The sequence below is a fragment of the Oncorhynchus clarkii genome, unplaced genomic scaffold, assembly GCF_045791955.1.
Source record: "Oncorhynchus clarkii lewisi isolate Uvic-CL-2024 unplaced genomic scaffold, UVic_Ocla_1.0 unplaced_contig_463_pilon_pilon, whole genome shotgun sequence".
Taxonomy (NCBI): domain Eukaryota; kingdom Metazoa; phylum Chordata; class Actinopteri; order Salmoniformes; family Salmonidae; genus Oncorhynchus; species Oncorhynchus clarkii.
Genome location: NW_027258116.1, coordinates 15,447 through 43,275, shown reverse-complemented (window position 1 = coordinate 43,275; position 27,829 = coordinate 15,447). Strand labels below are relative to the sequence as shown.

General features: G+C 44.8%; 1 protein-coding gene across 1 annotated transcript in view; it reads left to right on the top strand.

Moving 5' to 3' along the window:
* The window catches only part of LOC139395722 (E3 ubiquitin-protein ligase RBBP6-like), a 44,259-nt gene extending 16,874 nt beyond the window's left edge, over nucleotides 1-27,385 (top strand). Inside the window, exons 7-14 of the mRNA XM_071143063.1 lie at nucleotides 1,039-1,142; nucleotides 1,791-2,404; nucleotides 2,513-2,579; nucleotides 2,749-2,864; nucleotides 17,133-17,486; nucleotides 20,600-20,695; nucleotides 20,986-23,544; nucleotides 25,567-27,385. Coding sequence (XP_070999164.1) covers nucleotides 1,039-1,142; nucleotides 1,791-2,404; nucleotides 2,513-2,579; nucleotides 2,749-2,864; nucleotides 17,133-17,486; nucleotides 20,600-20,695; nucleotides 20,986-23,544; nucleotides 25,567-26,482 — 4,826 coding nt within the window. The 3' untranslated portion in view covers nucleotides 26,483-27,385. The remainder of the gene's footprint in view (nucleotides 1-1,038; nucleotides 1,143-1,790; nucleotides 2,405-2,512; nucleotides 2,580-2,748; nucleotides 2,865-17,132; nucleotides 17,487-20,599; nucleotides 20,696-20,985; nucleotides 23,545-25,566) is intronic.
* Nucleotides 27,386-27,829: the final 444 nt, after the last annotated feature.

The following is a 27,829-nucleotide window of genomic DNA, read 5'->3' as shown; positions in this document are numbered from 1 at the left end:
TGGTGATGAACTAGTCCCCTGATCACTCTACTGAAGCAACACAACATTTATTTAGTGGTGAACTAGTCCCCTGATCACTCTACTGAAGCAACACAACATTTATTTAGTGATGAACTAGTCCCCTGATCACTCTACTGAAGCAACACAACATTTATTTAGTGGTGAACTAGTCCCCTGATCACTACTGAAGCAACACAACATTTATTTAGTGGTGATGAACTAGTCCCCTGATCACTCTACTGAAGCAACACAACATTTATTTAGTGGTGATGAACTAGTCCCCTGATCACTCTACTGAAGCAACACAACATTTATTTAGTGGTGATGAACTAGTCCCCTGATCACTCTACTGAAGCAACACAACATTTATTTAGTGGTGATGAACTAGTCCCCTGATCACTCTACTGAAGCAACACAACATTTATTTAGTGGTGATGAACTAGTCCCCTGATCACTCTACTGAAGCAACACAACATTTATTTAGTGATGAACTAGTCCCCTGATCACTCTACTGAAGCAACACAACATTTATTTAGTGATGAACTAGTCCCCTGATCACTCTACTGAAGCAACACAACATTTATTTAGTGATGAACTAGTCCCCTGATCACTCTACTGAAGCAACACAACATTTATTTAGTGATGAACTAGTCCCCTGATCACTCTACTGAAGCAACACAACATTTATTTAGTGATGAACTAGTCCCCTGATCACTCTACTGAAGCAACACAACATTTATTTAGTGATGATGAACTAGTCCCCTGATCACTCTACTGAAGCAACACAACATTTATTTAGTGGTGAACTAGTCCCCTGATCACTCTACTGAAGCAACACAACATTTATTTAGTGGTGATGAACTAGTCCCCTGATCACTCTACTGAAGCAACAACATTGTTTACATTCAATATAACATGCAGATGATTTAATCTGTGTTTTGGAAATGCAGGGGGTGGGTCCTTATTGTCTCAATTAACAGTTCTGTATTTGTTTCACCCCTGACCTCTAACTTCTGTGTATGACCTTTTAACCTCTAGGTATCAGGACCAATCTGCTGGACTCAGAGGAGCACACCTGTTTCACCTGCAAACAGTCCGACGTCTCACCTGACGCTCTCATCGCTAACAAGTTCCTACGACAGGTACACATCACGGAGACGCATTAGGCCAAACCACACACACACACACACACACACACTCGGTCGGTCAGTAATTAAACTACACTCATACACACTATAGCTTCATTTATTCATTCAAAATCTCTCTCTCCCCTCTCTCTCTCTCCCCTCTCTCTCTCTCCCCCCTCTCTCTCTCTCTCCCTCTCTCTCTCCCCCCCTCTCTCTCCCCCCCTCTCTCCCCCCCCTCTCTCTCCCCCCTCTCCTCTCTCTCTCTCTCTCTCTCTCTCCCCCTCTCTCTCTCCCTCTCTCTCTCTCTCTCTCTCTCTCTCTCTCTCTCCTATCTCTCTCTCTCCTATCTCTCTCTCTCCCCTCTCTCTCTCTTCCCCCCCTCTCTCTTCCCCCCTCTCTCTTCCCCCCCTCTCTCTTCCCCCCCTCTCTCTTCCCCCCCTCTCTCTTCCCCCCCTCTCTCTCTCTTCCCCCTTTCTCTCTCTCTTCCCCTCTCTCTTCCCTCTCTCTCTTCCCCCTTTCTCTCTCTCTCCCCCTTTCTCTCTCTCTTCCCCCTTTCTCTCTCTTCCCCCTTTCTCTCTCTTTCCCCCTTTCTCTCTCTCTTCCCCCTTTCTCTCTCTCTTCCCCCCTTCTCTCTCTCTTCCCCCCCTCTCTCTCTCCCCTCAGGCAGTGAATAACTTTAAGAATGAGTCTGGTTACACCAAACCAGCACGAAACAAAACCCTGCAGCAGTCTGCCCCGCCCCCAGCACGGCCTCAGCCATTCAGAACCCTCGGCTCACGCCAGCAGGACCCCCTAATGGCCAACACTCGCCAGCAGGACCCCTTATTGGCCAGCACTCGCCAGCAGGACCCCCTATTGGCCAGCACTCGCCAGCAGGACCCCCTATTGGCCAGCACTCGCCAGCAGGACCCCCTATTGGCCAGCACTCGCCAGCAGGACCCCCTATTGGCCAGCACTCGCCAGCAGGACCCCCTATTGGCCAGCGCTCGCCAGCAGGACCCTCTATTGGCCAACGCTCGCCAGCAGGACCCCCTATTGGCCAACGCTCGCCAGCAGGACCCCCTATTGCCCAACGCTCGCCAGCAGGACCCCCTATTGGCCAACGCCTCTCGCCCCCCAGCCTCCCTCACTCCTCCTGTCACCCTGACACAAAGCCTGCCCATTCAGACCCCACCGATGGGACCGCCTGAGGTGTCAATCTCTCCTGACCCCGCCCCTGAACCACACCGGGCGGAGCCAAGGCACTTGGCCAATCACAACGAGCCACCGCCGCCAGGGTGAGTTGCCGGGACGACGGACGCCACACAGATACACATCTCAACCGTTGATATTTGACTGATTTGATTAACTGACTGATTCATTGGTGTTTTTTTTCTCTCTCTCAGTGAGATGGAGGCGGGGCCTTACATGGTGTCAGAGCCACCAATCAGATCAGCCGACAGCGGACCTCAGGTGAGGCACACTAGTTGTCTTAGAGGCTACATAGGGCTCTTATGACCTGTCGTAGCCTCTGTAGATTCTAATACACACTATTCCCATTTAAAAAAAAACTATCTTATTTGCATTTTCCTAAAATGTTCCTGTGTATTTCCTTGAGCTTTCTCTCTGATTGGTTTCCCAGGGATACCACATGCCTATGATTGGTCACCCTCCACCCATAAGGCCCTCCCACCCATCAGGTCCACCTCCACAGCCCTCCCATTCCCACAGAGGAGGACCCAGACCACCTTGGGACAGGTACGACACTGATCACACGGGACTATAGAATATAGAGGTCATAACAGGGTTACTGTAGAATACAGGACTATAGAATATAGTGGTTATAACAGGACTGTAGAATATAGTGGTTATAACAGGACTATAGAATATAGTGGTTATAACAGGACTATAGAATATAGAGGTCATAACAGGACTATAGAATATAGAGGTCATAACAGGACTATAGAATATAGAGGTCATAACAGGGTTACTGTAGAATACAGGACTATAGAATATAGAGGTCATAACAGGGTTACTGTAGAATACAGGACTATAGAATATAGAGGTCATAACAGGGTTACTGTAGAATACAGGACTATAGAATATAGTGGTCATAACAGGGTTACTGTAGAATACAGGACTATAGAATATAGAGGTCATAACAGGACTATAGAATATAGAGGTCATAACAGGACTACTGTAGAATATAGAGGTCATAACAGGGTTACTGTAGAATACAGGACTATAGAATATAGAGGTCATAACAGGGTTACTGTAGAATACAGGACTATAGAATATAGAGGTCATAACAGGGTTACTGTAGAATACAGGACTATAGAATATAGAGGTCATAACAGGGTTACTGTAGAATACAGGACTATAGAATATAGAGGTCATAACAGGACTATAGAATATAGAGGTCATAACAGGACTATAGAATATAGAGGTCATAACAGGGTTACTGTAGAATACAGGACTATAGAATATAGAGGTCATAACAGGACTATAGAATATAGAGGTCATAACAGGGTTACTGTAGAATACAGGACTATAGAATATAGAGGTCATAACAGGACTATAGAATATAGAGGTCATAACAGGGTTACTGTAGAATATAGAGGTCAACTGGTCATAACAGGGTTACTGTAGAATACAGGACTATAGAATATAGAGGTCATAACAGGGTTACTGTAGAATACAGTACTATAGAATATAGAGGTCATAACAGGGTTACTGTAGAATACAGGACTATAGAATATAGTGGTCATAACAGGACTATAGAATATAGAGGTCATAACAGGGTTACTGTAGAATACAGGACTATAGAATATAGAGGTCATAACAGGGTTACTGTAGAATACAGTACTATAGAATATAGAGGTCATAACAGGGTTACTGTAGAATACAGGACTATAGAATATAGAGGTCATAACAGGGTTACTGTAGAATACAGTACTATAGAATATAGAGGTCATAACAGGGTTACTGTAGAATACAGGACTATAGAATATAGTGGTCATAACAGGACTATAGAATATAGAGGTCATAACAGGACTATAGAATATAGAGGTCATAACAGGACTATAGAATATAGAGGTCATAACAGGGTTACTGTAGAATATAGAGGTCATGGTCATAACAGGGTTACTGTAGAATACAGGACTATAGAATATAGAGGTCATAACAGGGTTACTGTAGAATACAGGACTATAGAATATAGAGGTCATAACAGGGTTACTGTAGAATACAGGACTATAGAATATAGAGGTCATAACAGGGTTACTGTAGAATACAGTACTATAGAATATAGAGGTCATAACAGGGTTACTGTAGAATACAGGACTATAGAATATAGTGGTCATAACAGGACTATAGAATATAGAGGTCATAACAGGACTATAGAATATAGAGGTCATAACAGGACTATAGAATATAGAGGTCATAACAGGGTTACTGTAGAATATAGAGGTCAACTGGTCATAACAGGGTTACTGTAGAATACAGGACTATAGAATATAGAGGTCATAACAGGGTTACTGTAGAATACAGGACTATAGAATATAGAGGTCATAACAGGGTTACTGTAGAATACAGGACTATAGAATATAGAGGTCATAACAGGGTTACTGTAGAATACAGGACTATAGAATATAGAGGTCATAACAGGGTTACTGTAGAATACAGGACTATAGAATATAGTGGTCATAACAGGGTTACTGTAGAATACAGGACTATAGAATATAGTGGTCATAACAGGGTTACTGTAGAATACAGGACTATAGAATATAGAGGTCATAACAGGGTTACTGTAGAATACAGGACTATAGAATATAGAGGTCATAACAGGGTTACTGTAGAATACAGGACTATAGAATATAGAGGTCATAACAGGGTTACTGTAGAATACAGGACTATAGAATATAGAGGTCATAACAGGGTTACTGTTACTGTAGAATACAGGACTATAGAATATAGTGGTCATAACAGGGTTACTGTAGAATACAGGACTATAGAATATAGAGGTCATAACAGGGTTACTGTAGAATACAGGACTATAGAATATAGTGGTCATAACAGGGTTACTGTAGAATACAGGACTATAGAATATAGAGGTCATAACAGGGTTACTGTAGAATACAGGACTATAGAATATAGAGGTCATAACAGGACTATAGAATATAGAGGTCATAACAGGACTATAGAATATAGAGGTCATAACAGGGTTACTGTAGAATACAGGACTATAGAATATAGTGGTCATAACAGGGTTACTGTAGAATACAGTACTATAGAATATAGAGGTCATAACAGGGTTACTGTAGAATACAGGACTATAGAATATAGAGGTCATAACAGGGTTACTGTAGAATACAGGACTATAGAATATAGAGGTCATAACAGGGTTACTGTAGAATACAGGACTATAGAATATAGAGGTCATAACAGGGTTACTGTAGAATACAGGACTGTAGAATATAGAGGTCATAACAGGGTTACTGTAGAATACAGGACTATAGAATATAGAGGTCATAACAGAGTTACTGTAGAATACAGGACTATAGAATATAGAGGTCATAACAGGGTTACTGTAGAATACAGGACTATAGAATATAGAGGTCATAACAGGGTTACTGTAGAATACAGGACTATAGAATATAGAGGTCATAACAGGGTTACTGTAGAATACAGGACTATAGAATATAGAGGTCATAACAGGGTTACTGTATAACAGGGTTACTGTAGAATACAGGACTATAGAATATAGAGGTCATACAGGACTATAGAATATAGAGGTCATAACAGGGTTACTGTAGAATACAGGACTATAGAATATAGAGGTCATAACAGGGTTACTGTAGAATACAGGACTATAGAATATAGTGGTCATAACAGGGTTACTGTAGAATACAGGACTATAGAATATAGTGGTCATAACAGGGTTACTGTAGAATACAGGACTATAGAATATAGAGGTCATAACAGGGTTACTGTAGAATACAGGACTATAGAATATAGTGGTCATAACAGGGTTACTGTAGAATACAGGACTATAGAATATAGAGGTCATAACAGGGTTACTGTAGAATACAGGACTATAGAATATAGAGGTCATAACAGGACTATACTGTAGAATACAGGACTAGAATATAGGGTCATAACAGGACTATAGAATATAGAGGTCATAACAGGGTTACTGTAGAATACAGGACTATAGAATATAGAGGTCATAACAGGGTTACTGTAGAATACAGTACTATAGAATATAGAGGTCATAACAGGGTTACTGTAGAATACAGGACTATAGAATATAGAGGTCATAACAGGGTTACTGTAGAATACAGGACTATAGAATATAGAGGTCATAACAGGGTTACTGTAGAATACAGGACTATAGAATATAGAGGTCATAACAGGGTTACTGTAGAATACAGGACTGTAGAATATAGAGGTCATAACAGGGTTACTGTAGAATACAGGACTATAGAATATAGAGGTCATAACAGAGTTACTGTAGAATACAGGACTATAGAATATAGAGGTCATAACAGGGTTACTGTAGAATACAGGACTATAGAATATAGAGGTCATAACAGGGTTACTGTAGAATACAGGACTATAGAATATAGAGGTCATAACAGGACTATAGAATATAGAGGTCATAACAGGACTATAGAATATAGAGGTCATAACAGGGTTACTGTAGAATACAGTACTATAGAATATAGAGGTCATAACAGGGTTACTGTAGAATACAGGACTATAGAATATAGAGGTCATAACAGGGTTACTGTAGAATATAGAGGTCAACTATAGAATATAGTCATAACAGGGTTACTGTAGAATACAGGACTATAGAATATAGAGGTCATAACAGGGTTACTGTAGAATACAGGACTATAGAATATAGAGGTCATAACAGGGTTACTGTAGAATACAGGACTATAGAATATAGTGGTCATAACAGGGTTACTGTAGAATACAGGACTATAGAATATAGAGGTCATAACAGGGTTACTGTAGAATACAGGACTATAGAATATAGAGGTCATAACAGGGTTACTGTAGAATACAGGACTATAGAATATAGAGGTCATAACAGGGTTACTGTAGAATACAGGACTATAGAATATAGAGGTCATAACAGGGTTACTGTAGAATACAGTCACTATAGAATATAGAGGTCATAACAGGGTTACTGTAGAATACAGGACTATAGAATATAGAGGTCATAACAGGGTTACTGTATAGACTATATAGAGGTCATAACAGGACTATAGAATATAGAGGTCATAACAGGACTATAGAATATAGAGGTCATAACAGGGTTACTGTAGAATATATAGAGGTCAACTGGTCATAACAGGGTTACTGTAGAATACAGGACTATAGAATATAGAGGTCATAACAGGGTTACTGTAGAATACAGGACTATAGAATATAGAGGTCATAACAGGGTTACTGTAGAATACAGGACTATAGAATATAGAGGTCATAACAGGGTTACTGTAGAATACAGGACTATAGAATATAGTGGTCATAACAGGGTTACTGTAGAATACAGGACTATAGAATATAGAGGTCATAACAGGGTTACTGTAGAATACAGGACTATAGAATATAGAGGTCATAACAGGTCATAACAGGGTTACTGTAGAATACAGGACTATAGAATATAGAGGTCATAACAGGGTTACTGTAGAATACAGGACTATAGAATATAGAGGTCATAACAGGACTATAGAATATAGAGGTCATAACAGGACTATAGAATATAGAGGTCATAACAGGACTATAGAATATAGAGGTCATAACAGGGTACTATAGAATATAGAGGTCATAACAGGGTTACTGTAGAATACAGGACTATAGAATATAGAGGTCATAACAGGGTTACTGTAGAATACAGGACTATAGAATATAGAGGTCATAACAGGGTTACTGTAGAATACAGGACTATAGAATATAGAGGTCATAACAGGGTTACTGTAGAATACAGGACTATAGAATATAGAGGTCATAACAGGGTAGAATACATGTAGTAGAATACAGGACTATAGAATATAGAGGTCATAACAGGGTTACTGTAGAATACAGGACTATAGAATATAGAGGTCATAACAGGAGTTACTGTAGAATACAGGACTATAGAATATAGAGGTCATAACAGGGTTACTGTAGAATACAGGACTATAGAATATAGAGGTCATAACAGGGTTACTGTAGAATACAGGACTATAGAATATAGAGGTCATAACAGGGTTACTATAGAATATAGAGGTCATAACAGGGTTACTGTAGAATACAGGACTATATAGAGGTCATAACAGGGTTACTGTAGAATACAGGACTATAGAATATAGAGGTCATAACAGGGTTACTGTAGAATACAGGACTATAGAATATAGAGGTCATAACAGGACTATAGAATATAGAGGTCATAACAGGACTATAGACTATAGAATACAGGACTATAGAATATAGAGGTCATAACAGGACTATAGAATATAGAGGTCATAACAGGGTTACTGTAGAATACAGGACTATAGAATATAGTGGTCATAACAGGGTTACTGTAGAATACAGGACTATAGAATATAGAGGTCATAACAGGGTTACTGTAGAATACAGGACTATAGAATATAGAGGTCATAACAGGGTTACTGTAGAATACAGGACTATAGAATATAGAGGTCATAACAGGGTTACTGTAGAATACAGGACTATAGAATATAGTGGTCATAACAGGGTTACTGTAGAATACAGGACTATAGAATATAGAGGTCATAACAGGACTATAGAATATAGAGGTCATAACAGGACTATAGAATATAGAGGTCATAACAGGGTTACTGTAGAATACAGGACTATAGAATATAGAGGTCATAACAGGACTATAGAATATAGAGGTCATAACAGGGTTACTGTAGAATACAGGACTATAGAATATAGAGGTCATAACAGGGTTACTGTAGAATACAGGACTATAGAATATAGAGGTCATAACAGGGTTACTGTAGAATACAGGACTATAGAATATAGAGGTCATAACAGGGTTACTGTAGAATACAGGACTATAGAATATAGAGGTCATAACAGGGTTACTGTAGAATACAGGACTATAGAATATAGTGGTCATAACAGGGTTACTGTAGAATACAGGACTATAGAATATAGAGGTCATAACAGGACTATAGAATATAGAGGTCATAACAGGACTATAGAATATAGAGGTCATAACAGGGTTACTGTAGAATACAGGACTATAGAATATAGAGGTCATAACAGGACTATAGAATATAGAGGTCATAACAGGGTTACTGTAGAATACAGGACTATAGAATATAGAGGTCATAACAGGGTTACTGTAGAATACAGGACTATAGAATATAGAGGTCATAACAGGGTTACTGTAGAATACAGGACTATAGAATATAGTGGTCATAACAGGGTTACTGTAGAATACAGGACTATAGAATATAGAGGTCATAACAGGACTATAGAATATAGAGGTCATAACAGGACTATAGAATATAGAGGTCATAACAGGGTTACTGTAGAATACAGGACTATAGAATATAGAGGTCATAACAGGACTATAGAATATAGAGGTCATAACAGGGTTACTGTAGAATACAGGACTATAGAATATAGAGGTCATAACAGGACTATAGAATATAGAGGTCATAACAGGGTTACTGTAGAATATAGAGGTCATAACAGGGTTACTGTAGAATACAGGACTATAGAATATAGAGGTCATAACAGTGTTACTGTAGAATACAGTACTATAGAATATAGAGGTCATAACAGGGTTACTGTAGAATACAGGACTATAGAATATAGTGGTCATAACAGGACTATAGAATATAGAGGTCATAACAGGGTTACTGTAGAATACAGGACTATAGAATATAGAGGTCATAACAGGGTTACTGTAGAATACAGTACTATAGAATATAGAGGTCATAACAGGGTTACTGTAGAATACAGGACTATAGAATATAGAGGTCATAACAGGGTTACTGTAGAATACAGTACTATAGAATATAGAGGTCATAACAGGGTTACTGTAGAATACAGGACTATAGAATATAGAGGTCATAACAGGGTTACTGTAGAATACAGGACTATAGTAGAATACAGGACTATAGAATATAGAGGTCATAACAGGGTTACTGTAGAATACAGGACTATAGAATATAGAGGTCATAACAGGACTATAGAATATAGAGGTCATAACAGGACTATAGAATATAGAGGTATAACAGGGTTACTGTAGAATACAGGACTATAGAATATAGAGGTCATAACAGGACTATAGAATATAGAGGTCATAACAGGGTTACTGTAGAATACAGGACTATAGAATATAGAGGTCATAACAGGACTATAGAATATAGAGGTCATAACAGGGTTACTGTAGAATATAGAGGTCAACTGGTCATAACAGGGTTACTGTAGAATACAGGACTATAGAATATAGAGGTCATAACAGGGTTACTGTAGAATACAGGACTATAGAATATAGAGGTCATAACAGGGTTACTGTAGAATACAGGACTATAGAATATAGAGGTCATAACAGGACTATAGAATATAGAGGTCATAACAGGGTTACTGTAGAATACAGGACTATAGAATATAGAGGTCATAACAGGGTTACTGTAGAATACAGTACTATAGAATATAGAGGTCATAACAGGGTTACTGTAGAATACAGGACTATAGAATATAGAGGTCATAACAGGGTTACTGTAGAATACAGTACTATAGAATATAGAGGTCATAACAGGGTTACTGTAGAATACAGGACTATAGAATATAGAGGTCATAACAGGACTATAGAATATAGAGGTCATAACAGGACTGTAGAATAGAATATAGAGGTCATAACAGGGTTACTGTAGAATACAGGGTTACTATAGAATATAGAGGTCATAACAGGACTATATAGAATATAGAGGTCATAACAGGGTTACTGTAGAATATAGAGGTCATATAACAGGGTTACTGTAGAATACAGGACTATAGAATATAGAGGTCATAACAGGGTTACTGTAGAATACAGGACTATAGAATATAGAGGTCATAACAGGGTTACTGTAGAATACAGGACTATAGAATATAGAGGTCATAACAGGGTTACTGTAGAATACAGGACTATAGAATATAGAGGTCATAACAGGGTTACTGTAGAATACAGGACTATAGAATATAGTGGTCATAACAGGGTTACTGTAGAATACAGGACTATAGAATATAGAGGTCATAACAGGGTTACTGTAGAATACAGGACTATAGAATATAGAGGTCATAACAGGGTTACTGTAGAATACAGGACTATAGAATATAGAGGTCATAACAGGACTATAGAATATAGAGGTCATAACAGGGTTACTGTAGAATACAGGACTATAGAATATAGAGGTCATAACAGGGTTACTGTAGAATACAGGACTATAGAATATAGAGGTCATAACAGGACTATAGAATATAGAGGTCATAACAGGGTTACTGTAGAATACAGGACTATAGAATATAGTGGTCATAACAGGGTTACTGTAGAATACAGTACTATAGAATATAGAGGTCATAACAGGGTTACTGTAGAATACAGGACTATAGAATATAGTGGTCATAACAGGGTTACTGTAGAATACAGGACTATAGAATATAGAGGTCATAACAGGGTTACTGTAGAATACAGGACTATAGAATATAGAGGTCATAACAGGGTTACTGTAGAATACAGGACTATAGAATATAGAGGTCATAACAGGGTTACTGTAGAATACAGGACTATAGAATATAGAGGTCATAACAGGGTTACTGTAGAATACAGGACTATAGAATATAGAGGTCATAACAGGGTTACTGTAGAATACAGGACTATAGAATATAGAGGTCAGAGGTCAGGACTAACAGGGTTACTGTAGAATACAGGACTATAGAATATAGAGGTCATAACAGGACTATAGAATATAGAGGTCATAACAGGGTTACTGTAGAATACAGGACTATAGAATATAGAGGTCATAACAGGGTTACTGTAGAATACAGTACTATAGAATATAGAGGTCATAACAGGGTTACTGTAGAATACAGGACTATAGAATATAGAGGTCATAACAGGACTATAGAATATAGAGGTCATAACAGGACTATAGAATATAGAGGTCATAACAGGACTATAGAATATAGAGGTCATAACAGGGTTCCTGTAGAATACAGGACTATAGAATATAGTGGTCATAACAGGGTTACTGTAGAATACAGGACTATAGAATATAGAGGTCATAACAGGGTTACTGTAGAATACAGGACTATAGAATATAGAGGTCATAACAGGGTTACTGTAGAATACAGGACTATAGAATATAGAGGTCATAACAGGGTTACTGTATAGAATATAGAGGTCATAACAGGGTTACTGTAGAATACAGGACTATAGAATATAGAGGTCATAACAGGGTTACTGTAGAATACAGGACTATAGAATATAGAGGTCATAACAGGGTTACTGTAGAATACAGGACTATAGAATATAGAGGTCATAACAGGGTTACTGTAGAATACAGGACTGTAGAATATAGAGGTCATAACAGGGTTACTGTAGAATACAGGACTATAGAATATAGAGGTCATAACAGGGTTACTGTAGAATACAGGACTATAGAATATAGAGGTCATAACAGGACTATAGAATATAGAGGTCATAACAGGGTTACTGTAGAATACAGGACTATAGAATATAGAGGTCATAACAGGGTTACTGTAGAATACAGGACTATAGAATATAGAGGTCATAACAGGGTTACTGTAGAATACAGGACTATAGAATATAGTGGTCATAACAAGGTTACTGTAGAATACAGGAATGTAGAATATAGAGGTCATAACAGGGTTACTGTAGAATACAGGACTGTAGAATATAGAGGTCATAACAGGGTTACTGTAGAATATAGAGGTCATAACAGGACTATAGAATATAGAGGTCATAACAGGGCTACTGTAGAATACAGGACTATAGAATATAGAGGTCATAACAGGGTTACTGTAGAATACAGGACTATAGAATATAGTGGTCATAACAGGACTATAGAATATAGAGGTCATAACAGGGTTACTGTAGAATACAGGACTATAGAATATAGAGGTCATAACAGGGTTACTGTAGAATATAGAGGTCATAACAGGGTTACTGTAGAATACAGGACTAAAGAATATAGAGGTCATAACAGGGTAACTGTAGAATACAGGACTATAGAATATAGAGGTCATAACAGGGTTACTGTAGAATACAGGACCATAGAATATAGAGGTCATAACAGGACTATAGAATATAGAGGTCATAACAGGACTATAGAATATAGAGGTCATAACAGGACTATAGAATATAGAGGTCATAACAGGACTATAGAATATAGAGGTCATAACAGGGTTACTGTAGAATACAGGACTATAGAATATAGAGGTCGTAACAGGACTATAGAATATAGAGGTCATAACAGGGTTGCTGTAGAATACAGGACTATAGAATATAGAGGTCATAACAGGACTATAGAATATAGAGGTCATAACAGGGTTACTGTAGAATACAGGACTATAGAATATAGTGGTCATAACAGGGTTACTGTAGAATACAGGACTATAGAATATAGAGGTCATAACAGGGTTACTGTAGAATACAGGACTATAGAATATAGAGGTCATAACAGGACTATAGAATATAGAGGTCATAACAGGGTTACTGTAGAATACAGGACTATAGAATATAGAGGTCATAACAGGGTTACTGTAGAATACAGGACTATAGAATATAGAGGTCATAACAGGACTATAGAATATAGAGGTCATAACAGGACTATAGAATATAGAGGTCATAACAGGACTATAGAATATAGAGGTCATAACAGGGTTACTGTAGAATACAGGACTATAGAATATAGAGGTCGTAACAGGACTATAGAATATAGAGGTCATAACAGGGTTGCTGTAGAATACAGGACTATAGAATATAGAGGTCATAACAGGACTATAGAATATAGAGGTCATAACAGGGTTACTGTAGAATACAGGACTATAGAATATAGTGGTCATAACAGGGTTACTGTAGAATACAGGACTATAGAATATAGAGGTCATAACAGGGTTACTGTAGAATACAGGACTATAGAATATAGAGGTCATAACAGGACTATAGAATATAGAGGTCATAACAGGGTTACTGTAGAATACAGGACTATAGAATATAGAGGTCATAACAGGGTTACTGTAGAATACAGGACTATAGAATATAGAGGTCATAACAGGACTATAGAATATAGAGGTCATAACAGGACTATAGAATATAGAGGTCATAACAGGACTATAGAATATAGAGGTCATAACAGGGTTACTGTAGAATACAGGACTATAGAATATAGTGGTCATAACAGGGTTACTGTAGAATACAGTACTATAGAATATAGAGGTCATAACAGGGTTACTGTAGAATACAGGACTATAGAATATAGAGGTCATAACAGGGTTACTGTAGAATACAGTACTATAGAATATAGAGGTCATAACAGGGTAACTGTAGAATACAGGACTATAGAATATAGTGGTCATAACAGGGTTACTGTAGAATACAGGACTATAGAATATAGAGGTCATAACAGGACTATAGAATATAGTCATAACAGGGTTACTGTAGAATACAGGACTATAGAATATAGAGGTCATAACAGGGTTACTGTAGAATACAGGACTATAGAATATAGAGGTCATAACAGGGTTACTGTAGAATACAGGACTATAGAATATAGAGGTCATAACAGGGTTACTGTAGAATACAGGACTATAGAATATAGAGGTCATAACAGGGTTACTGTAGAATACAGGACTATAGAATATAGAGGTCATAACAGGGTTACTGTAGAATACAGGACTATAGAATATAGAGGTCATAACAGGGTTACTGTAGAATACAGGACTATAGAATATAGAGGTCATAACAGGGTTACTGTAGAATACAGGACTATAGAATATAGAGGTCATAACAGGGTTACTGTAGAATACAGGACTATAGAATATAGAGGTCATAACAGGACTATAGAATATAGAGGTCATAACAGGGTTACTGTAGAATACAGGACTATAGAATATAGAGGTCATAACAGGGTTACTGTAGAATACAGTACTATAGAATATAGAGGTCATAACAGGGTTACTGTAGAATACAGGACTATAGAATATAGTGGTCATAACAGGGTTACTGTAGAATACAGGACTGTAGAATATAGAGGTCATAACAGGGTTACTGTAGAATACAGGACTGTAGAATATAGAGGTCATAACAGGGTTACTGTAGAATATAGAGGTCATAACAGGACTATAGAATATAGAGGTCATAACAGGGCTACTGTAGAATACAGGACTATAGAATATAGAGGTCATAACAGGGTTACTGTAGAATACAGGACTATAGAATATAGAGGTCATAACAGGGTTACTGTAGAATACAGGACTATAGAATATAGTGGTCATAACAGGACTATAGAATATAGAGGTCATAACAGGGTTACTGTAGAATACAGGACTATAGAATATAGAGGTCATAACAGGGTAACTGTAGAATACAGGACTATAGAATATAGAGGTCATAACAGGGTTACTGTAGAATATAGAGGTCATAACAGGGTTACTGTAGAATACAGGACTATAGAATATAGAGGTCATAACAGGGTAACTGTAGAATACAGGACTATAGAATATAGAGGTCATAACAGGGTTACTGTAGAATACAGGACTATAGAATATAGAGGTCATAACAGGACTATAGAATATAGAGGTCATAACAGGACTATAGAATATAGAGGTCATAACAGGACTATAGAATATAGAGGTCATAACAGGACTATAGAATATAGAGGTCATAACAGGGTTACTGTAGAATACAGGACTATAGAATATAGAGGTCATAACAGGGTTACTGTAGAATACAGGACTATAGAATATAGAGGTCATAACAGGGTTACTGTAGAATACAGTACTATAGAATATAGAGGTCATAACAGGACTATAGAATATAGAGGTCATAACAGGGTTACTGTAGAATACAGGACTATAGAATATAGTGGTCATAACAGGGCTACTGTAGAATACAGGACTATAGAATATAGAGGTCATAACAGGGTTACTGTAGAATACAGGACTATAGAATATAGAGGTCATAACAGGGTTACTGTAGAATACAGGACTATAGAATATAGAGGTCATAACAGGGTTACTGTAGAATACAGGACTATAGAATATAGTGGTCATAACAGGGTTACTGTAGAATACAGGACTATAGAATATAGAGGTCGTAACAGGACTATAGAATATAGAGATCATAACAGGGCTACTGTAGAATACAGGACTATAGAATATAGAGGTCATAACAGGGTTACTGTAGAATACAGGACCATAGAATATAGAGGTCATAACAGGGTTACTGTAGAATACAGTACTATAGAATATAGAGGTCATAACAGGGTTACTGTAGAATACAGTACTATAGAATATAGAGGTCATAACAGGGTTACTGTAGAATACAGGACTATAGAATATAGTGGTCATAACAGGGTTACTGTAGAATACAGGACTATAGAATATAGTGGTCATAACAGGGTTACTGTAGAATACAGGACTATAGAATATAGAGGTCATAACAGGGTTACTGTAGAATACAGGACTATAGAATATAGTGGTCATAACAGGGTTACTGTAGAATACAGGACTATAGAATATAGAGGTCATAACAGGGTTACTGTAGAATACAGTACTATAGAATATAGAGGTCATAACAGGGTTACTGTAGAATACAGGACTATAGAATATAGAGGTCATAACAGGGTTACTGTAGAATACAGGACTATAGAATATAGAGGTCATAACAGGGGGGGGGGGGGGGTAATGCTGTTTTGTCAACTTTGCATAAGAGCTACTAAATGACTCAAGTCTAAATTGTAACCCTCCCCCTCTCTCACCCCCCTCCAGACCCTACAGACCTCTTTCTGACCACGCCCCACCCCCACGCCACCCCCTTCCTTCCGCCCCGGGCCCAGCCCCTCACCTCTACCCGGGCCCTAACCTCTACCACCCTCCCCCCAACCCCCACTCCATCCCGCCCCAGTCCTACCCCCCTCCCTACTCCACCGGACCCCCTCCCCCTGTTAACTACCCCCCTCAGCCCCTCTACACACACGGCCAGATGCCTCCGGGGGTTAATGCCCCCTGGGTTCCCCCTCCCAACACCCAGCCCCACTCGCTGGGTCCCCCGCCCCTCCTACCCTCCGGACCCCCCCTCTCCAAGGAGGACTTCTACAGACAGAGGAGACTCCAACAGGAACAGTGAGTTGCACCTGATTTCATTCATTGTAATGATGCTGCTGAGGCTGCTATGCCTGAGGCTGGTATCTTCACATTACTGGGATTAGTAAACAGTTGAATTCATTGTAATGTTACCCCGGGCTAGTAGTGGGGGGGAATGTTACCCCGGGCTAGTAGTGGGGGGGAATGTTACCCCGGGCTAGTAGTGGGGGGGAATGTTACCCCGGGCTAGTAGTGGGGGGGAATGTTACCCCGGGCTAGTAGTGGGGGGGAATGTTACCCCGGGCTAGTAGTGGGGGGGGGGGGAATGTTACCCCGGGCTAGTAGTGGGGGGGAATGTTACCCCGGGCTAGTAGTGGGGGGGAATGTTACCCCGGGCTAGTAGTGGGGGGGAATGTTACCCCGGGCTAGTAGTGGGGGGGAATGTTACCCCGGGCTAGTAGTGGGGGGGAATGTTACCCCGGGCTAGTAGTGGGGGGGAATGTTACCCCGGGCTAATAGTGGGGGGGAATGTTACCCCGGGCTAGTAGTGGGGGGGGGAATGTTACCCCGGGCTAGTAGTGGGGGGGAATGTTACCCCGGGCTAGTAGTGGGGGGGAATGTTACCCCGGGCTAGTAGTGGGGGGGAATGTTACCCCGGGCTAGTAGTGGGGGGGGGGAATGTTACCCCGGGCTAGTAGTGGGGGGGGGAATGTTACCCCGGGCTAGTAGTGGGGGGGGAATGTTACCCCGGGCTAGTAGTGGGGGGGGGGGGCTAGTAATGTTACCCCGGGCTAGTAGTGGGGGGGGGGGAATGTTACCCCGGGCTAGTAGTGGGGGGGGGGGAATGTTACCCCGGGCTAGTAGTGGGGGGGGGGGTAATGTTACCCCGGGCTAGTAGTGGGGGGGGGGGAATGTTACCCCGGGCTAGTAGTGAGGGGGAATGTTACCCCGGGCTAGTAGTGGGGGGAATGTTACCCCGCGCTAGTAGTGGGGGGGAATGTTACCCCGGGCTAGTAGTGGGGGGGAATGTTACCCCGGGCTAGTAGTGGGGGGGAATGTTACCCCGGGCTAGTAGTGGGGGGGAATGTTACCCCGGGCTAGTAGTGGGGGGGATGTTACCCCGGGCTAGTAGTGGGGGAGGATGTTACCCCGGGCTAGTAGTGGGGGGGAATGTTACCCCGGGCTAGTAGTGGGGGGGAATGTTACCCCGGGCTAGTAGTGGGGGGGAATGTTACCCCGGGCTAGTAGTGGGGGGGAATGTTACCCCGGGCTAGTAGTGGGGGGGAATGTTACCCCGGGCTAGTAGTGGGGGGGGGGGGGGGGGGAGGAGAGAATGTTACCCCGGGCTAGTAGTGGGGGGGAGGGGGGGAATGTTACCCCAGGCTAGTAGTGGGAGGGAGGGGCTGTGTTACCCCGGGCTAGTAGTGGGGGGGGGGGGGGGGGAAATGTTACCCCGGGCTAGTAGTGGGGGGGAATGTTACCCCGGGCTAGTAGTGGGGGGGGGGGGAGAGAATGTTACCCCGGGCTAGTAGTGGGGGGGAGGAATGTTACCCCGGGCTAGTAGTGGGGGGGGGGGGAATGTTACCCCGGGCTAGTAGTGGGGGGGGGGGGGGGGGGGAGAGAATGTTACCCCGGGCTAGTAGTGGGGGGGAGGAATGTTACCCTGGGCTAGTAGTGGGGGGGGGGGGGAATGTTACCCCGGGCTAGTATTGGGGGGGGGGGGGGGAATGTTACCCCAGGCTAGTAGTGGGAGGGGGGGGCTGTGTTACCCCGGGCTAGTAGTGGGGGGGGAATGTTACCCCGGGCTAGTAGTGGGGGGGATGTTACCCCGGGCTAGTAGTGGGGGAGGATGTTACCCCGGGCTAGTAGTGGGGGGGAATGTTACCCCGGGCTAGTAGTGGGGGGGAATGTTACCCCGGGCTAGTAGTGGGGGGGAATGTTACCCCGGGCTAGTAGTGGGGGGGAATGTTACCCCGGGCTAGTAGTGGGGGGGGGGGGGGGGGGGAGGAGGGAATGTTACCCCGGGCTAGTAGTGGGGGGGAGGGGGGGAATGTTACCCCAGGCTAGTAGTGGGAGGGAGGGGCTGTGTTACCCCGGGCTAGTAGTGGGGGGGAATGTTACCCCGGGCTAGTAGTGGGGGGGGGGGAGAGAATGTTACCCCGGGCTAGTAGTGGGGGGGAGGAATGTTACCCCGGGCTAGTAGTGGGGGGGGGGGGGAATGTTACCCCGGGCTAGTAGTGGGGGGGGGGGGGGGAATGTTACCCCGGGCTAGTAGTGGGGGGGAGGAATGTTACCCTGGGCTAGTAGTGGGGGGGGGGGAATGTTACCCCGGGCTAGTATTGGGGGGGGGGGGGGGGGGGAATGTTACCCCAGGCTAGTAGTGGGAGGGGGGGGCTGTGTTACCCCGGGCTAGTAGTGGGGGGGGAATGTTACCCCGGGCTAGTAGTGGGGGGGTAATGTTACCCCGGGCTAGCAGTGGGGGGGGGGAATGTTACCCCGGGCTAGTCGTGGGGGGGAATGTTACCCCGGGCTAGTAGTGGGGGGGGGAATGTTACCCCGGGCTAGTAGTGGGGGGGGGAATGTTACCCCGGGCTAGTAGTGGGGGGGGGGGGAATGTTACCCCGGGCTAGTAGTGGGGGGGGGGGGGGGGGAGAGAATGTTACCCCGGGCTAGTAGTGGGGGGGAGGAATGTTACCCTGGGCTAGTAGTGGGGGGGTGGAATGTTACCCCGGGCTAGTAGTGGGGGGGGGGGGGGGTTACCCCAGGCTAGTAGTGGGAGGGGGGGGCTGTGTTACCCCGGGCTAGTAGTGGGGGGGGAATGTTACCCCGGGCTAGTAGTGGGGGGGTAATGTTACCCCGGGCTAGCAGTGGGGGGGGGAATGTTACCCCGGGCTAGTCGTGGGGGGGAATGTTACCCCGGGCTAGTAGTGGGGGGGGGGAATGTTACCCCGGGCTAGTAGTGGGGGGGGGGAATGTTACCCCGGGCTAGTAGTGGGGGGGGGGGAATGTTACCCCGGGCTAGTAGTGGGGGGGGCCATGTTACCCCGGGCTAGTAGTGGCTGTTCCGTGGCTGAGAGAGTTTGACCTGTTCAAAGGTTTCCCTCAGACATGTATTATGGGATGTGACCAGTCCTGTCTCTCTGTGTTACCAGGGTAACGTCCAAGCTGGATGAGTTCACTAAAGACTTTGCCAAAGAGCTGATGGAATACAGACCTGCTCCCAAGAGACGGAGACGCTCCTACTCCAGGTAACAACACCACACGATGACATCTCATCATAGTTCTGGATTAAACCTCTTGAACTGTTCATGGAGATATCTTCTCTGACGGAGATATATCTAGGACAGAGATGATATGAATTGTGTAGAGATGGTAATCAGACATATCAAGTGTTTTTCATATCTAGGACAGAGATGATATGAATTGTGTAGAGATGGTAATCAGACATATCAAGTGTTTTTCATATCTAGGACAGAGATGATATGAATTGTGTAGAGATGGTAATCAGACATATCAAGTGTTTTTCTCTCTTCCCCAGGTCTCGTTCCTACAGTCGTTCTCCGTTCAGCCGTTCCCCCTACTCCCGATCTCCTCGCTCCCGCTCCAGGTCTTACTCGTACACCCCCAGCCGCTCCCGCTCCCGTTCCAGGTCTTACGGACGCTCCCCCTTCTCCAGACGCAACGGAGGCCGGGGAGGACGCAGCCGCTCCTACGGCCGCTCGCCACGGTCCCGCTCACGCTCCCGTTCCTACGGCTACCGTCGCTCCGGTTCTCCTCGCTCCCCTCCGCCTTACCGAGGTGGTGGTGGTGGTGGTGGGGGCTGGGAAGGAGGAGACGGAGCTGAAGGAGGAGGAGGAGGGGGGTATCGGCCCAGGTCTCGCTCCCCAGGGGGCTACAGGAGGAGCAGGAGTCCTGGAGGGGTTAGAGGTCACCATAAGCCCCCCCCTCGAGAGCCGGCTCCTTACGAGCCTAAAGGCGGACCTGACCTGTCTCCCGGGGGCAGGGAGCGCTGGGAGAGAGACAGCTACAGACAGTGGGAGAAAGAGTACAGGGACTGGTACAACAAGTACTACAAAGACTACAGTACCCAGCATGCCTCGGTGCACCACCGCGGTGGCCGGGGCAGCAGAGAGAGGGACCGCCTCACCCCTCCTCCCAGAGACTACTCCCCCCAGGGGCGGGTGAGGAGAGGTGAGAGAGGGGGACCTCCCGGACCCCACAGAACTCACCACGCCTTGTCCGCTCTGCCCTCTGCCTCCGTCAGGGGGGACGGAAGTAAGGAACGCACGCAGGGGGGAACCAAAACGTCAGAGGGCGGAACTAAAACTCTGAAAGGGAAGAAACTGAAGAAAAAGAAGAACGGGGAGGAGCTGGATTCAGCCGACCAATCGCTGGACAGGGGAGACGCCACACCCGTCAGGGACGAGCCAATGGATGATCTCCACACCCTGACCCCTAGCAAAGCCCCACCCACCTCCACCAAGGTCTCGACCAATAAGGCAGCGCTGCTGTCCGGTAAAACCCCTCCCACCTCGTCCGGCCAATCAGAGAAGAGCAGGAAGGAGAAGGGGGGTAAGGTGAAAGTAAAGACGGAGGGAAAGGTGAAAGGAGAGAAGGTTAAGAGAAAGACGGGAGGAGAGGCGACGGTCACAGCCTCTAAGAACAAAGAGTCTTCAGCCGCTAAACCAACCAAAGCATCCAAACCAGTCAAACCAGACGAGCCAATCAAGAGAGAGAAGGGGCGGAGCACCCCTACTGTTCGAGGAGGTTTGGCTAAACTCCCCCTGCCCCGCCCCCTCCCCCCTCACCCCCACGACCTCCCTAAACACCTGGGCGACGCCCGCGGGGGAAGGAGAGATCCCATTCACAGTGTCGGGGTACACTGTGGTCGCCCCCTCCAGCCTGCACCTCCCTCCCCAGCGGAGAAGAGGAGGAGAGTGGAAGAGAGGGAAAGGGGGAGGGGGATGGACAGGGGGATGGGGGGGCCCCCAGCTAAGCTCCGCCGAGCCGAGGGTCCGTACCTCCAGAGAGGACTTCCTGCCAAGCCTTCCCTCCTCCTGAACCTGGCATGCAGAGAGTCGGGTAGAGGAGAGGGTCTGCTCCCCATCCCTGGTTCCTCACAGACAGGGAGGCTAGACCGTTTCCATCCCATCTCCATCTCCATCCCTGGTTCCTCCATGGACCTGGGGAGAGAGGGGAGAGGCGACGGGCTGCTGCCCATCCCAGGGAGCTCTGAGGCGGGCAGAAGAGAGAGTGACAGGGGGTCTATCTGGCCTCTCATGGGTCTGCAGGTCAAACCCTTCCCCCAGAGGAGAATCAAACTGAACAGAGACCTGGGGAGGAACAGCAGTATGGCCCGCCCAGAGGAGAGACCAGCTCCAGCTGCTAATATCACCACTACTATCACCTCTACTGGAGAGAGACCTGCTGGTCCTGAGAGAGGAGGAGCAGAGCGGGATGGAGGGACGGAGAGGGTGGCGGTGATGGTGGAGCGGAGGTTGTCTGGCGAGAGGTCAGAGGTCAGGTCTGTTAGGTCCGAGAGGCCGTCGTCAGGGGAACGTTTGCCGGAGAGAGGAGGAGGAGGAGGAAGGTCAGTCTCTCTAGACCGCATGACCATCGCGGAACGCTCGGCCATCGCTAAGAAACCTGATGTCACCGGGGAGAGAACAGAGAGAGAGTACACGCCGCCTGCTGAGAGAGAGAGACCAGCTGAGAGCTCCAAGGAGAGAGAGAGACCAGCTGTGAGCTCCAAGGAGAGAGAGAGACCAGCTGAGAGCTCCAAGGAGAGAGAGAGACCAGCTGAGAGCTCCAAGGAGAGAGAGAGACCAGCATCAGCCAAGACGGACAGGTCATCATCCAGGGAGAAGTCAGCCACCAGGGAACAGAAAGGAGAGAAGACCTCGTCCTCCGTAGACAGACCTGCCTCTACAGGGGAGCGAGCGGCAGGGTCCCAGAGAGAGACTGTAGCTGAAGACAGAGCAATAGCAGCAGCGGTGGTGGTGGTGAAGGAGGGTTCTGGGAAGACCAGAAAGATCAGCAGAAAGAGTTCTGAGCCCACGACCCACCACTCATCAGACCACTCTGTCACTTCAACTGGGTGAGTTGCCCTTTCGACCTCTGACCTTCCAACGGTTCTTTATTAGCCCGTGTTGTTAATCAACAATCATTGTGGTTTAACACTATCTAGAGCTTTCTCCTTTAGTTAACACTTATCAGCGTTCTAGAGCTTTCTCCTTTAGTTAACACTTATCAGCGTTCTAGAGCTTTCTCCTTTAGTTAACACTATCAGCGTTCTAGAGCTTTCTCCTTTAGTTAACACTATCAGCGTTCTAGAGTTTCTCCTTTAGTTAACACTATTAGCGTTCTAGAGCTTTCTCCTTTAGTTAACACTATCAGCGTTCTAGAGCTTTCTCCTTTAGTTAACACTATCAGCGTTCTAGAGCTTTCTCCTTTAGTTAACACTATCAGCGTTCTAGAGCTTTCTCCTTTAGTTAACACTATCAGCGTTCTAGAGCTTTCTCCTTTAGTTAACACTATCAGCGTTCTAGAGTTTCTCCTTTAGTTAACACTATTAGCGTTCTAGAGCTTTCTCCTTTAGTTAACACTATCAGCGTTCTAGAGCTTTCTCCTTTAGTTAACACTATCAGCGTTCTAGAGCTTTCTCCTTTAGTTAACACTATCAGCGTTCTAGAGCTTTCTCCTTTAGTTAACACTATCAGCGTTTCCCTCTACTGTGAGAATTGTGATCGAATATTCTGCACAGACCGGTGCAACAACCAATCAGAGCTGCAGTAGGCCTATATGCAAATAGCCATTGCCATATATGGATCTGTGCCATTCACTGAACAAATAACCACAGTAGCCTACTTGGCCACTGTCAAAACTGGAACTTAAAGCAGGTAGAGCCTTCACAGTAAACGGGTAGGGCCTTCACAGTAAACGGGTAGGGCCTTCACAGTAAACGGGTGGGGCCTTCACAGTAAACGGGTGGGGCCTTCACAGTAAACGGGTGGGGCCTTCACAGTAAACGGGTGGGGCCTTCACAGTAAACGGGTGGGGCCTTCCCAGTAAACGGGTGGGGCCTTCCCAGTAAACGGGTGGGGCCTTCCCAGTAAACGGGTGGGGCCTTCACAGTAAACGGGTGGGGCCTTCACAGTAAACGGGTGGGGCCTTCACAGTAAACGGGTGGGGCCTTCACAGTAAACGGGTGGGGCCTTCCCAGGCCCCAGTAAACGGGTGGGGCCTTCCCAGGCCACAGTAAACGGGTGGGGCCTTCCCAGGCCACAGTAAACGGGTGGGGCCTTCACAGTAAACGGGTGGGGCCTTCCCAGTAAACGGGTAAGGGCCTTCCCAGTAAACGGGTAAGGGCCTTCACAGTAAACGCGTGGGGCCTTCCCAGTAAAGCCTTCCCAGTAAACGGGTAAGGGCCTTCACAGTAAACGGGTGGGGCCTTCCCAGTAAAGCCTTCCCAGTAAACGGGTAAGGGCCTTCCCAGTAAACGGGTGGGGCCTTCCCAGTAAAGCCTTCCCAGTAAACGGGTAAGGGCCTTCCCAGTAAACGGGTGGGGCCTTCACAGTAAACGGCCGCCGGAAGTTGCACAGTATTTTCACAACATTCAAGTTTGAGCTCAGCTGACCTGAAATGTCTCAGTCCCGAAACAAATGAGGGAACATTGGTTAGAATGGTTTCTAACCCCTGATCCTAGATCTGTGTATATAACATGGGTATAATGGTTTCTAACCCCTGATCCTAGATCTGTGTATATAACATGGGTATAATGGTTCCTAGTTGATGTTCTCTCTAACCCCTGATCCTAGATCTGTGTATATAACATGGGTATAATGCTTCCTAGTTGATGTTCTCTCTAACCCCTGATCCTAGATCTGTGTATATAACATGGGTATAATGGTTTCTAACCCCTGATCCTAGATCTGTGTATATAACATGGTATAATGGTTCCTAGTTGATGATCTCTCTAACCCCTGATCCTAGATCTGTGTATATAACATGGGTATAATGGTTTCTAACCCCTGATCCTAGATCTGTGTATATAACATGGGTATAATGGTTCCTAGTTGATGTTCTCTCTAACCCCTGATCTTGGATCTGTGTGTTCCAGCAGCAGCAGGTCTGAGCCGAGCCAGAGCCAGGGTGCTGTGTCAAAACCCCGGGACCTCCAGACCCAGAGGAGACCCAGTCCCGTCCAGTTCCCCAGCCCAGGCAGGGAGAGGAGGGACCGTGAGACCGGAGGAGTCCTCATCCAGCCTCCACCCCGGTCCAAGTGGGAGAGAGAGGAGGAGGAGGAGGAGGAAGAGGAGCAGCACTCAGCGTCCAGGGAGAATGGGGCGTTGGCGGTTTCCTCCTCCGTGCCCAGAGACGCTCTGAGGAGAGAAGTCTCACCAGCACCGCCTAGTGGCCAAGGCAGGGAGGTGCAGGGTAGTGTCTCTAAAACAGCCAACACAGAGGGGAGGAGAGGGAGGGAGGAGGGGACTAGAAGGAGGGAGGAAGGCAGAGGCCTTAAAAAGGGTCAGGTGAACTTTAGAAAACCAGCTAAGACCGAATCCAGAGGAGTGAAGGAGGAAGGAAGAGGAGGGGTAGGGAGGGAGGAGAGTCGAGGGGCGGGGCCAGAACCAAGGCGACAGCGTCTGTGTTCTGACCTGGGTAGAGAGACGGACGAGGCAGCCTTCGTCCCCGACTACAGCGAAGGGGAGGGGTCAGACGGGGAGCGAGGCAGTGGCCTGAGCCATAGCCCCTCACACAACACCCAGAGCCCCGCCTCCCAGAGCCCCGGCGGCTCCCCTAGCAACCACAGCGGCTCCACGGCGACGGACAAGAAGAAGAAGAAGAAACACAAGAAACATAAAAAACACAAGAAGCACAAGAAGCATTCTGCCGACGTTGAGCCTCCCGTCGAAGGAAGGAAGGAACACAAACACAAGAACAAGAAGAAGAAGCACAGGAAGAATAAAGAGGAAGAGGGAGGAGGAGGAGGGGAGGCAGAGGAGAAGACTGGGCAGGAGTCAGCCAACATCTGAGACCCTGCTAGCTCCGTTAGCATCTAGCTCATGGTTACAGCCTGAGTTTTTCTAGTTCATGCTAGCTCCGTTAGCATCTAGCTAAAGACTACAACTGAGACTGCTAGCTCATGCTAGCTCCGTTAGCATCTAGCTAAAGACTACAACTGAGATTGCTAGCTCATGCTAGCTCCGTTAGCATCTAGCTAATGGTTACAACCTGAGTTTGCTAGTTTATGCTAGCTCCGTTAGCATCTAGCTAAAGGTTATTATAACTGGACAAAACCTTCTTGTGGGGATACTTTGTCAAATTCTTTTAAGTACTTAAGCTGAGCTGGATATAGTTTGTTTATCTATAATGGAACCACTGGAATAAGTGGAGCTCACCTCAGATATTTGTAAGTATTTTGTGTTTTCTGTTAATGTGATGCTCTCTCTCTGATGCAGGTTCTCTGTGAATGTGTTTTTGTACAAAGATGATGCTGCATTATATTCCATTACCCTGATCTATGGCTATAAGGTGTCTGAAACTCTGAAGTGTTCCAAATTTAACCCTGTTCACTATATAGTACACTACGTTTAACCAGAGTCGTATGGGCCCTAGTCATTAGAGCCCTAGTCCAATGGGTCCTAGTCATTAGCACCCTAGTCCAATGGGCCCTAGTTTATAGGACTCTGGTCGAATGTAGTTCACTATAAAGGGATTAGAGGTTAATTTGGGACACCTCCCTGATGTATAGTAGGTTATATCATCATGTTTATATGAACTGATCTGAAGCCGGGGCTAACTGATCTGAAGCCGGGGCTAACTGATCTGAAGCCGGGGCTAACTGATCTGAAGCCGGGGCTAACTGATCTGAAGCCGGGGCTAACTGATCTGAAGCCGGGGCTAACTGATCTGAAGCCGGGGCTAACTGATCTGAAGCCGGGGCTAACTGATCTGAAGCCGGGGCTAACTGATCTGAAGCCGGGGCTAACTGATCTGAAGCCGGGGCTAACTGATCTGAAGCCGGGGCTAACTGATCTGAAGCCGGGCTAACTGATCTGAAGCCGGGGCTAACTGATCTGAAGCCAGGCTAACTGAATGGTGACTAGTGGAAGTTACTGTTATTAAACTTTTTTTTCCCTTTAAACTTTCTGACTGTTGTCTTTTCATTTATAGTTTGGTGAATAAAACCTGTCTAATGTTTAATATCAGAATACCACAGTTCTTGTGTTTTATTGACTGTGACACATTTTTCACATGTTTAAATGGTTTATTTTCTAAACTCATAACACTTGTAAAACCTGCTATCTTATGTTCAGGACCCTTTTTGATCAGCCATTCATTGGAGTTCAACACTTCTCTCATTAACGCAAAATCAATGT